We start from the raw sequence: 12,102 nt of genomic DNA on the forward strand, positions 1-12,102 counted from the left end.
CTTCGTAGAATTGTTTATTTAGATAAGGATTATAACCAGAAAATGATGGAAGCTTAGCTTGGGTTTTTGGTTTGGCTACTTCGATTCATTGCCCTCTATTAACGAAACGAATTGTAAGTTATGTTGCGACACGAAGTTCTGTTTATTGATGGTGTCCGAAACGAGGACCGCTATAGACTCGAAAGCAATAGAACTCTTAACTTCGATCGAGAACCCAAGTCAGTTTCTACCCCTCTTACATTGATCATCTATATCCAAGAGGCTACGAATTGGACTTTTCTGGCCAGTTACTTCTCTTATAGCATACTGTCGGCGGAAAGAAAATTGTTTTCCCTCTCATGCACGTACGCAATGGGCGCGCATAATAGAGGTAACTAAGAGAGCTTGTCCTGTCTCTTTCAAATTCCTCCTCCTACACTATCAATGGACTCGATTAACAGACTTGAACATATGTTCCGGCGATGAAGACCAAACCTTGTCATCGATCGATGAAGGCCTCACAGTCGCCGTCCATTGCGTGAGAGAGCGGGACGAGGGCTAGTTACCCACATTGCCAGCTGCGGTTATGCGTAACTTTCTCGTTCTTTGGAGCAAGGCCAAGGACTTACTAGGTGATCCAACCTTAAATTACGCATGTACATTGGAATGGAATTGAATGAATATTTCATTATTTTACTCTATTTTCTTTATATAATGAGTTGAAAAGAGCATTTTATTATAAATAGTATTTTTTTTCCAATTTAATGGAATGGTCCCCATAAGACTTAAAGAATGTTTATCCCAACTTTTCATACGATTATTATATTATTTTAAACTCTTATATATAAATTTATAAATATAATCACATCTCCTAAATAAATTCATTTTGTTAAGTACATTCTTTTATACGTTCAAATTCAACACAAACAAGAGCATATATTCTCCCGAAATACTTATATTTGTCTTCTGATACACCAAAAATGACCCATGATGTCTCCTTCTTCCTGTCAGGTTTAACGTGCATATACACATATTTGTTTGTAAGGAAATAAATTAGCCCCCAGAAAACAATCTGAAGTTAAGGAAGATTTTCCTAGACTCTTTTTTTTTTTATTTGAAAGAAAGGTCTATGGTTTTAACTATAATATAAAAAAATGAAAAAATAAATAAAGGTACATGAGTAGTTCTATTTACGAATATGAAGATCTCTCAAAAGTACATGATTAGAGACTATGTTGATGGCAACCCATGCAATGGTTAGCATCGATATATGCTGTAATAGTTTTGGCTAGTTAGATACGTGCGACTTTCTTTTGGTTCATGGAATCGGATGGATGGATTTCGAACTTTGTTGTTGGTTTCGTCTTAAAAAAAAGGTGTAATTCCTTAACTGGTCTATACACGTTGCTTGCTGAATCGCCGATAGAGTATCTAAATCGTGAGTCCAACAATATTATGCACCTCGTGAAAGATACATAATGCCGTTACCCGAAATAACAAAGATCTGGTCCAGGAAATACGGGCAGTCTATCTCGCATGATCTTGTGTTTTATGTTGCAGAAGTAGAATTTTGGATTAGGTCCCCATCAGAAAGCCAGAAAACAAAAAAAGAAAAGAGAAACCGTACAGCATAACACAAGTGGCGAAAATGGTAAAGAGTACAGAGAATTGGGGTCAAAAGAAGAATTTAAGCAAACTTCGGGGCCACGGAGTATTGAAAAGGAATGAACTGAAGCACGTGACACTGACAAGCCGGCGCGGAAGTGAAGCTCTTCCTCGTCGTCAGCAAGCCAGTGGCGCCCCCGCTTCACTCTCGGAGGTGGCGGAGCAGATGCTGAAGTCCGCAGCCGTTGGATGCCATCGACGAAGTCCTTGAGGCTGAGGCAGGGCCAGGAGCCTTCGAAGTTCTAATCCTCTTCGGTTGACTGAGCTCAATTGCAATTTCTTCTCGTCTTCTGATTTTCCAGGTTGATTTCGGTGGTAAAATTTCGAACTCCGTGCCTTGCAATCCGAATTTGATCAGTATAGGGGTCACCTATCAATGAACTTTCCAACAGTCATCGTATGTATGCACGTCTCCGTGTGTTTCATGTTTCTGGTACGAATTACCGAAAGCCTTGTCATGTTCAGTATGTAGAAACTGAGTTGAGCTCATTAGGACTCTGTAGAATCTCAAGCGAGTTAATTTAATCAGTAGTGTAACTATGTTCGTTGTGGCACAATAATGATATGAAGCCATTAGATGGATTGGCAAGTGCTGGAGCTGATGACTCGATTAGTGAGTGATATCGGGCCTTGGTATGAGGTTCCCTATTTTCTCCGATTATGAAGCTGATTGATGGGGGTGTCTGTACTTTTATAGGTTAGTTACCGTCATTATGTTTCCGCGCTCCAAGGTTTGGTTTGTGTGTGATATAGCTCTGGTGCTGTCGTTGCAGGCTGTCTGGTTTTGAAGAGGGTCAGGTAGCGAGAAAGATGTGAGGGAAACCGAAATGATGATTTTGGAACTTGGAGGGTCTGAACAGTTATGTTGACGGTGAGGATGTTCAGACAAAAGGCGGCTAAGTTTATGCCATCAGTACAAGCCACTGCAAGGTTTGTTCATAACGTGATGGATGAACACAGTGGCAGAATCATAATGTCACCGCCTCTGGTCTCGCTTGACCTCCCCGACGTTTGGGCTCCTAAATTTACCTGCTCTGATCCTCTAACGACTGATGACGATTGTAAGTTGTTTTTCTAAGTCTTTTATTCCATGTTTGTGCAATTTTATGGCATCTTCATTTGTGGCATTTGCATTGCATTATTGTTCCTCCATTATTAGTACATCTTTTCTTCAACCCATAACAAGTGTTCTGTTGCCACTGTGATAATAAAGATTTTACCTTTTCAATTTTAGCAATTTTCCTTCTCTTCTAACTATTTTTCTTTGATCAGCTCCCTATTGTGAACTAAGCTTGTAGCTCTAATTATAAGCATTGGGAGTCGAAAAACGAAAGGCTTTCAATTGTAGTCATTCCTGATTACTACTCCACCCTTTTCTTTCTGAAAATATTGGAAGGGATGGAGTTGGCTTAATTACTTGTGCCTGTAAAGGACTTGGTTGTGTTGTTAGAATTAATATGCAGGACATGTTCAAGAATTTATATAGAACAACATATGACCTCCCCTGTTGCTTAATAGCGTCCAGCATGCGTATCCATTTTAACTAAAGTTATGTGAATGGGTTTCAGGGCTTGACTGCCTGTTATCATTCAGCCTGTTCATTTTCACTCTTGTTATATATATTATCATGTGAAATTTGTTGATTGAGCTGAATTTATCTTGAGAACCATATGTCTTGTATATTCTAATCTATACTCATCTCAATTTTCTGTTCCCATTATCAATATCCTGAATTGGAATCTCCTTTTTTCGTTAAGAACCGCTATGGTTGTATTTGATATTCACCTCAGCCAAAGAAGGGGATGCTGTTGTAATCGACGGAAAGTTGATCGCGGAGCAAATTAGGTTAGGAATAGCTAATGAGGTAAGAAGGATGAAGGACTCCATCAGGAAGATTCCTGGGCTGGCTGTGATTATGATTGGAGATAGAAAGGACTCTCAAACTTATGTCCGCAATAAGATTAAAGCTTGCGAGGAAACTGGAATTAAGTCCTTGCTGGCCGAGTTGCCAAATGATTGCTCAGAAGATGAAGTTCTCAGGGCCTTATCGAGTTTTAACAAGGATCCTTCCATTCATGGTATACTTGTGCAGCTTCCTCTACCCGATGTAACTTCCTCAAACTGAGCACTGTATCTTTTGTCTTTTGAAGAGGTTTCTGAATTTCTGCTGTTTGGTTTTGAAATTTCTATAGGCTAGCATGCAACTCTAGGGTACAGTTAGGTGGCTAAACAAATATAAAGAAACGGATAAATCTATACATGATGAAGATAATACGATCTCTAACTAGGGGTGCCGATGCACCCTAGACAATTCAATAAGTACTATCTGGTATAGGGGAGATGGTTCTTGTAGTCCAGTTTACATGAAGATATCATCTTTCAACATAAGGTTGTTACTAAGTAAAAAGGTTTTGTTCAGCAGGTTGGGTTAGATATCCCTAATATACTTAAGGATTATAGGTATTGTTCTAGCAAACCTTCTGTTTTCTTAGTCTATGTCTCAAGCACTATGGCCATTTAGTGAACCCATAAATGGAGTAGGCATAGCGCGAGACAATGAAAATACTTGCTGACTTGCATCTATATATTTTATGGCAGCATTTGGATGAGGAGAGAATCTTAAACGTGTTGAGCTTAGAAAAGGACGTGGATGGCTTCCACCCAGTGAACATGGGCGATCTTGCCATGAGAGGAAGAGAGCCCCTTTTCATCCCCTGCACTCCAAAGGGTTGCATTGAGCTTTTGATCAGATTAGGTGTGGAAATTATGGGAAAGAAGGCTGTTGTGATCGGGAGGAGTAACATTGTCGGGTTGCCTACCTTCCTTCTCCTGCAGGTAATTGCCCTCTTCATAGTGAAAGTCCTCAACACTTCTTTTAATGAAAATGATCTCTTTTGATAAAAGTACTTGCACTTCTTAATAATTGAGTTTTTGTTTTATTTGATTGAGTCCTGTTCAGTGGTGGATTGATGTGGCACCACATCATCCAAAAGAATCTAGTCTTCATTCAAATTGTTGGAAAATGTGCCATGTCGGCAAGAGTTGTAAGGGAAGTAAACACCCAGACATTAAAGTGGAGGACTGAATTGGCTCCAAGTAATAGTAGACCCTATAGGAGTAAGCTGACCCCGCAATTCACCAGGTCAATGAGGTCTGATTAGGGTTGTCCCATATTTGTTTTGGCAGAGGCACCATGCAACTGTGAGTGTAGTGCATGCATTCACGAAGAATCCAGAAGACATCACGCTTGAGGCCGATATTGTGATTTCAGCAGCAGGAGTCCCAAACTTGGTACGGGGTAGTTGGCTTAAACCAGGAGCTGTTGTTATTGACGTTGGGACGTACCCAGTGGAGGTGAACAATCTTAAACTTTACTGCGTTGACACTGCTTTCTTGTCCTGTCATTCAATACACTAATTCAGTAAGGGCAAAAAATTATCAGGATGAAGAGTTGTGCGAATGCCTACCCACTGAATCTATTTTTAGTGATTTAAGATTCTGATCGGAATAGTGAAATGGACCTGCAGGACCCAGACAGTGAGCACGGGTATAGTCTCCTGGGAGATGTATGTTATGAAGAAGCCATGAAGGTGGCATCGGCTATTACGCCAGTACCTGGAGGAGTTGGACCCATGACAATCGCGATGCTTCTTTCAAATACCCTCGATGCTGCCAAGCGAGCATACGACTTTTCCTGACATAGAGCCTCCTCATGGAGAAAAGAATTTGTTCTGTCTAAGCTTTGTGTTTCAAACTCCAACTTGAGCCATAGTCGCAGCTCCATGGGTGCCTTATGTGCTCGGCATTGGAATGATCCAAGATGAGTGATTCCGTACTTAGAAAGTCAGGTTAATAATAATAGCTTTATAGATGGACAGGAGGGGCTTTTGGCCTGAGGAATATTCAATGCAACAGCCCAACATATGCCTAAGAACCTAAGAATTCAGCTGAGCCTCTGGCACAAAGAGATGGGATATGATACTAATGTCTGGCAGCCGAATACGTCTCATCCGATCACTCCTTTTGTCATTCATTTGTAACATCTTGTCTTCCTCAATTGCTATGTCTCATCCGATCACTCCTTTTGTCATTCATTTGTAACATCTTGTCTTCCCCAATTGCTACATTTCCAGCAACCAACGAACAGCAAATATGGCTTACAATTTTTTGGAATGATTGCAAGAAAGATCAGTTGGACTAGGTAAATTTTTGCAGACATTTAGTACAGAAGCTTCCACTGTCAACGCCAGATAATCAAATCCTCTTGTGCAGTCGCCGTCAAATGTCAAGGGCACCGAGAGGACTGAGATAAAGCATTTCAAAGAATTGCACGAATCTTCTCGAATGTGGGAAATAATCACAGCAAAGGCATGAATCTCGCAATTAAAAAACATATACACAAGTCATCCTGATCATACTTCTGCCTCTGCTGTGGATTGAGCTGGCTCCACAACCGGAGGTATGCAGTCCACCTTGTATCGCAATGCCTATTATTACAATTAAATAGACGCAGTAAAATTGATGGTAGGGGAAGAAAATCAACAGAAAATTCTTACATGAGAAGAAAATAAAATAGCCACCGAGAAGGACTAACAACCAATCCTGAAAAGAGTCATGCTTACCTTCTTGAAGAAAGTAGAATATGAATTATCCCAGATGAGCTTATAATTTCCAGCCATGCAGGTGCAGAAATTGCCCTATTTATGAAGAAATGAAATTAGATGTCTTACCAAGGTGTCGCTCGGTTTTTATAAATCAACCATCAATGAGATAGAATGCAGTTGTGACTTACTTGATCAGCCTCATAGCGACGGTAGGGCAGTATCAGCTATTAGGCCACCACCATTCAAGATGAAGAATCAGAAAAGATGGAATATATGATTGTGAGATGAAACAAATGAATGGACCAACTCACCGTTTTTTGGCCCGACGCATTTAGACATTCCACACTGAATCCGATATCCTGATCAGTAACAGAAACAGAATTTCACCATAAGAGAACTGTGATCATCTATAGAAACCGCTGTAATCAATGAACAGGAAACAAACTATCAGGTGGAGGCTTGCTCAGGAAACGTACTTAAATAGCACTTTTCATTTTAAAGCAGTTTGTCATATACTTCCAAAAGAAACAAAAACATTGTAACTTGTAAGAGAGTGGTTAGCAAAAATGGAGCCAAAGAAACCATCATACTGGAAGAACATGACTGCTGTAAACCAAGAAATGCAAGCATAAACCTCATACCAGATTCACTTTTCCTTGTACAAGCATGAAATCCCAGGCAATATACGAGTTTAGTGAATCCACTGTCAACGAAACCTGGAACATTATGCCAAATTAAACCTCGTAACACATACATGAGGAATGCAGCGAGAGGGAAAAATCATCACAGAAGGACAAGCAACCCCTGCCCACCCGTATCACAAAATACACATGCATATCCTAGAGATACTATCTGTCAACGAATTCTGCTTGCAGGATATCTTTGTTTACACAGAAGTCACTGTTTCCCTTTCATCATGAAAGAGAAATTCAATTGCTCACCATTATTAATGCTAATGAATATAATGCAGAAAGTGCAAGTCTACTTAGATACACTATCACTAATAAAATGAAGCCAAATTTAGAACTCACCTCATGAGTTTTACCAGCAGGTATACTTATCTCCTTGAAGTCATCATTATTCCTACACGGAAGTGACAGGACAAAGTGAAGGTTAAAGACATGGTCCTGCAAATAGAAGGGCAAGAAACTTGAAAGAAAAGATCGCTACCTGGCTTCAATTGCACCAGCTTCCTCTGCCGAAATGAAGAATGGAGAATTGGCAAAGACCTCACTAAGAGGAAAAAGTGGGGAAAAAAGGATCAATACGTGCAATAAAAAACTGATACCAATATTCAAAGGCAATTAACACAGATGCATAGATTAACTGATTGTTTTCTTATTCCATTCACACGAGAAAAATATTAAACTTTAAACTATATCAATCATATGGGAAATCAATAGGTTCCTCCATTTTCAATTGTTCTAACAAGGAATCTATTAGTAGTAAGTAGGATAATTTCATGCATATATCAGCGTATAAAAACCCAGAGACATGCTTATTAATGGACCATTAAGAAACCAACAATCATTACCATTGCTTCTGTTAACTATTTCCCTTTATTTCTGTTTCCCCTCTCAATCCCTAGGAATTACATGGAACGCTACTAAAATCTGAGATATCAAGTAATTGATACAGCTGAATATGAAGGATTGTCAAACAATTGGCAAGAACAAGCTGAGGTACGCTAGAGGTATCAACTTCAGATTGCATCATTCTTTTGCATTTAGAATAAAATACCTGATAAATGTAATGAATCTAACAAATTCTGAGATATAAACGTTCACTGCTTGCTCCAGAACAGCTACTTCATCACTTTCTCTGTTACAGTTTTCCAATAGTGTAAACACAAGAAAAGAAGCAGTAGAAATTGCCATGGCTTATTAGAAAATTATAGATTTGGATAATTATACAAGAATCGATCAAATATTTAGGATAATGGAAAGACGGCTTACAATTTTCTAGTCTGAAACCGCCTCCCATAGAGTGAAAGAAAGAGTCTTATTGAAAGCACCATTGATGTAAGACTATACAAAGGAGGCCCATAACGCTGTCTTTGCTCTTCCATAGGTCTGTTGTTAAATAAATTATCAGATGAATTTTACTGCTCCGATAGATTTAGGCAAAATAAAACAACATCAAAAGAAAACCAACTTACCCATCATCGTCATTGATCTGCTTAATAAAATCTAGTAACACCTGCACCAGCAAAAAAGTATCACTTGTTAAACACTGACGATTTCCAAAGGAAACCACGAAAAGCAAATGTCTACAAAATACGATCAACATATCCGTCTAAATTATTATACCCCCAAGTTTATTACTTTTAACAATCTCAATCACTTGGAATAACAAAATAAGGGGAACTATCACATCATTCCCAATTCTTTATCCTATGAGGGACATAAATTGAGACCGGGTTCTTATTGGGTGTCAAGCCACAAAATTCAGCTCCAACTCATGCATATGTTGTACAGTTCATTTAACGTGAATGGATACATGGTCCAGCAGAAGCAGAACATATACATGAGCATGAGAATGGAAATGGAACGTACTTGTGGAACTCCGACCAGGTACTTCACAAGGGTTTTATAGACACCTGTTGCAGAGCCAAGCTGAGCCAACTGCCTTCTCCTGGACAGTAGTTCGGAATTTGACAATGAGATCTCATATTCTGCAATGTAAAAATCAAATAGAAACCATGGGTCATACCTATCCATTTGCTGTTTCCACAACAGAGCATATCTGTCGCGTATAGATCCACCTGAACTAACCACTGCATCAACCTCTGCTTGCTTGTTCCTCTCAGACCGCTCCCTTTGTTGTTTAATAAGTGTTCCCCGGAAGTCTTGAGGCATATAAGTCATAACTGCAAAATTCGATAAATGCCTCAATCATGAAGTCTTCTTTAATGTTTCCCACCACTAACCATGCTACTCTTTGCAGCTGATATTGATGAAGTAATAACATGTGCCAAGGCATGCATCACCATGGCATAATAGTTCAAAATGAATCAAAGTTTAATTTAGTCTAGAAATAGTCTTCAAATCCTAACAGGGTTACTGCATATTAAATATCTCCAAACACTTAGGCAAAATAAATTGCAAGTCTCATAGACTTTGCATTGATACACAAGAAAGACAAAATAAATTGCAAGTCTCATAGACTTTGCATTGATACACAAGAAAGAGATTGCCAAATTAATCTACCATGTTAACTGAAAAAAATACCAGAGGGTAGAGATCAACTCACCCTCCAATTATATAACCCAAAAGAGAGTAGATATAATAAACTCCAACAACTTCGATAAGTGAAAGATCAAAATCCCAAGAAATGGTTAATGGCATGTTTGATACCCAAAAATAGGGCATATTGGAATAGTCTCACTCCTTGTTCCCATATATTTCTGTTATATACATTCAGGGATATCAACCCGTTCCTTTTGTTCCCAGAAAAAAGCAAACGTGGAAACATCATTCAATCTATTCTATTCGGCATTTCACCCCATTCTACTCATTTCTTGTGAATCTTGCAAACAGAGTTACTATTTCCGCATTTGTGTTCAGCAAAATTACATCTTTGTGCACCGCATCAATGATCTGCATCTGTAGCATGTTCCTCACAGAAAGGAAGGAAGGGGTAACCTGTGTTGAACACGCGCTCGGAGTTTTTAGCTTGAAAAGACATCAATGTGTTCAAGGTCCGCTTAAATTTGTCCCTGATCTGATCGAAAGAGGTAGCGAGCTCGGCCAGTTCAGGGGCAGATTGCTGCCGAAGCTGCACGTACCAAACAAACAAGATTCTGAATACAGAAGCAATCAAGTTTTATCCAAAGCAGAAGTGCACATCTCCACATCATGACTTCTCAGTAGTGAACGAAATGCAGCGTATTGACAAGTGAACTCCAGTGTATTACCGCAGGCGGCCAACGGGATCTGTCGAGCAAAAAGACAATTTCTTCCATGTGTTCCCGATTCTTCCACATGTTCTCATCAACCTTATGGGGAGCACTGCGGTCCGCTTCCTCCACCAACTCGCTCTCGCCTAATCACAAAAGAAGCAGATCAATGAAACATTCGAACTCAACCACAGGCATTAACCGGAAATGGAATCCCGAGCCCAAAAGAAACGTCAAACAGGACTCAACCGAGGGAAGGGGAGAAGGAAACCTTCATTAGGGGGGAGGTGGGAGAGCAAATCGGAGGAGAGGGATCGAATCTGAGAGGAGAGACGGTGGACGTCGTCGGAGAGCGGGGAGAAGGGGTACTTGTCGTAGTAGGAAGCGAGGAAGCTCCGGGTTATGGGCATGAGACCCTCCGTCGAAGCCATAGTCAACGGCCAGCTGCGGAAATGGCAAGGAAACGGATGGCACTTTCCGAACCGGAGGGACAGTGATCTGAGGAATTAGGGCTCAACTTGGCGCGAATTTGCAGAAATCCGGCTAGAGCAAGAAGACGACGAAGTCGACGCGCCGTATCAAATGCTCCCGGTGGCGGTCGGTGCATGAGGAGGCCCCCGTTTACTATTTTATTATTTATTATTATATTATTTGTTGTATTTATTTATTTAATATATTATATATCTTCTTATTACTAATTTAATTTTATTAAATAAGATGATGTTTAAAAAAAAATTGAACGAATGATCATAATGATAATTATTTGGTTAGTTGGAATGATAGATTTATTCATCTGCATTCATTATTTTATTTTTTTGGTGAATTAATAATTTTAGTTGGTTGGACCGTTGGAGTCAAAAGGAGCCGGTGGAGACACAATTGGCCTACTAGACTTGATTTATAAGGAATCAGAAATCGGTTAATTCCAATTATAATTATAGTTTGCATTAAAAAAAGTTACTTTTCTTCCTTGTTAAACACGTTGTGGAATTTTCGAAATGTGACATGTCCAAATGAAAGAAGAAGAAAATAATAGTGAAATTCGATAAAGTTGCAGTGGTCATAAATTTCAATAAAAAATTCATGAATGTGCTTTCCGTCATTAATTGAAATATTGAACGTGAACAGTGAGACGTTAATGTGGCCTAATAACGTGTGAAAGTAACGAGTGAAATGGTCAATTTTCTAAGTCTGTCCCATCATCAATAAATATAATGCTAATGCTTTGTACTATTTTGTGTTTATATATATCCAACTTGAGTGCCAAAGTCCTAGAATATTCTATTTGGGGTGCTCATCTTATGCCAGCCTCCAAGATATTAGTGTATGATCTCCTAAATATTCTCTTTTTTTTTATCAGCTTACTAAAATAAGAGGGGAAAAAAACGAAAATTCTAATTTCACTTGGTGCGTTTTGCACGTTTTCAGTAATCACATTACTGGTAATGTACATTACTTGAAGATTTATCCTCCCCAATTAAATTACCGGTAATTTACTTTTTAGCCCTACTAATATATATTTTTTTTCTATCAGAACTGCTAATAATGTTTTTTTTAAGGTAATAAAGGTGGGAATCCACTTTCCTACACCTAGTGGTAATGTATATTATCACTCAAGTGAGAATATGAAAATAAGAATCCATAACCTAATTAAAGGGGTGTTTGGTTTCAGAGTTAAAATAATTTTGATTTTGATTTTGATTGTGGAAAAAGACAAATGAGATGGTATTATAAATTTGACTTGGGAAACGTGTGTTTTTGTTGTGTAGTGGGTAGAGTTAAAATCAAAATCATGATTTTAAAATCTGATCATGAAACTAAACGGGAAACATGTCAATCTTGTAGGGTATGAGAATTTGAACTCACATGTTTAGGAATGTGAATAAATTCCCATATACCAAACACCCACTGACTCGATCCAACAATTTAGTGATCGGTTTCAACTGCAGCTGAAGT

At 38.9% G+C, this 12,102-nt stretch overlaps 2 protein-coding genes and 1 long non-coding RNA gene across 5 annotated transcripts; 1 reads left to right on the forward strand and 2 right to left on the reverse strand.

Moving 5' to 3' along the window:
* The first annotated feature begins 1,715 nt into the window (after window positions 1-1,715).
* LOC116206867 (bifunctional protein FolD 1, mitochondrial-like) lies at window positions 1,716-5,701 on the forward strand. Of its 3 annotated transcripts, none has more exons than XM_031539694.1 (6): window positions 1,716-1,959; window positions 2,418-2,705; window positions 3,435-3,751; window positions 4,243-4,479; window positions 4,831-4,998; window positions 5,172-5,701. In XM_031539694.1, exons 2-6 carry the CDS (start codon window positions 2,507-2,509, stop codon window positions 5,340-5,342), a joined length of 1,092 nt encoding a protein of 363 aa, XP_031395554.1. In that variant the 5' UTR covers window positions 1,716-1,959; window positions 2,418-2,506; the 3' UTR covers window positions 5,343-5,701. The 3 variants fall into 3 exon arrangements, with proteins under 3 accessions (XP_031395554.1, XP_031395555.1, XP_031395556.1); XM_031539695.1 differs by having other exon boundaries at window positions 1,716-1,946; XM_031539696.1 differs by lacking the exon at window positions 1,716-1,959 and adding an exon at window positions 2,031-2,341.
* On the reverse strand, window positions 4,558-5,239 carry LOC116206872. The gene is made up of 2 exons (XR_004156813.1): window positions 5,112-5,239; window positions 4,558-5,042 (listed from the first exon to the last, which is right to left on the reverse strand). It is a non-coding gene; the product is annotated as an uncharacterized LOC116206872 (long non-coding RNA).
* A 13-nt stretch (window positions 5,702-5,714) lies between the features above and the next one.
* Window positions 5,715-10,764, reverse strand: LOC116206866. Its single transcript, XM_031539693.1, has 15 exons — window positions 10,418-10,764; window positions 10,165-10,292; window positions 9,893-10,025; window positions 8,961-9,117; window positions 8,804-8,882; window positions 8,407-8,447; window positions 8,204-8,320; window positions 7,989-8,069; window positions 7,419-7,481; window positions 7,280-7,331; window positions 6,890-6,964; window positions 6,560-6,607; window positions 6,437-6,472; window positions 6,267-6,341; window positions 5,715-6,131 (listed from the first exon to the last, which is right to left on the reverse strand). Exons 1-15 carry the CDS (start codon window positions 10,575-10,577, stop codon window positions 6,057-6,059), a joined length of 1,320 nt encoding a protein of 439 aa, XP_031395553.1. The 5' UTR covers window positions 10,578-10,764; the 3' UTR covers window positions 5,715-6,056.
* Window positions 10,765-12,102: the final 1,338 nt, after the last annotated feature.

This window comes from Punica granatum, chromosome 5, assembly GCF_007655135.1.
Source record: "Punica granatum isolate Tunisia-2019 chromosome 5, ASM765513v2, whole genome shotgun sequence".
Classification (NCBI taxonomy): Eukaryota; Viridiplantae; Streptophyta; class Magnoliopsida; order Myrtales; family Lythraceae; genus Punica; species Punica granatum.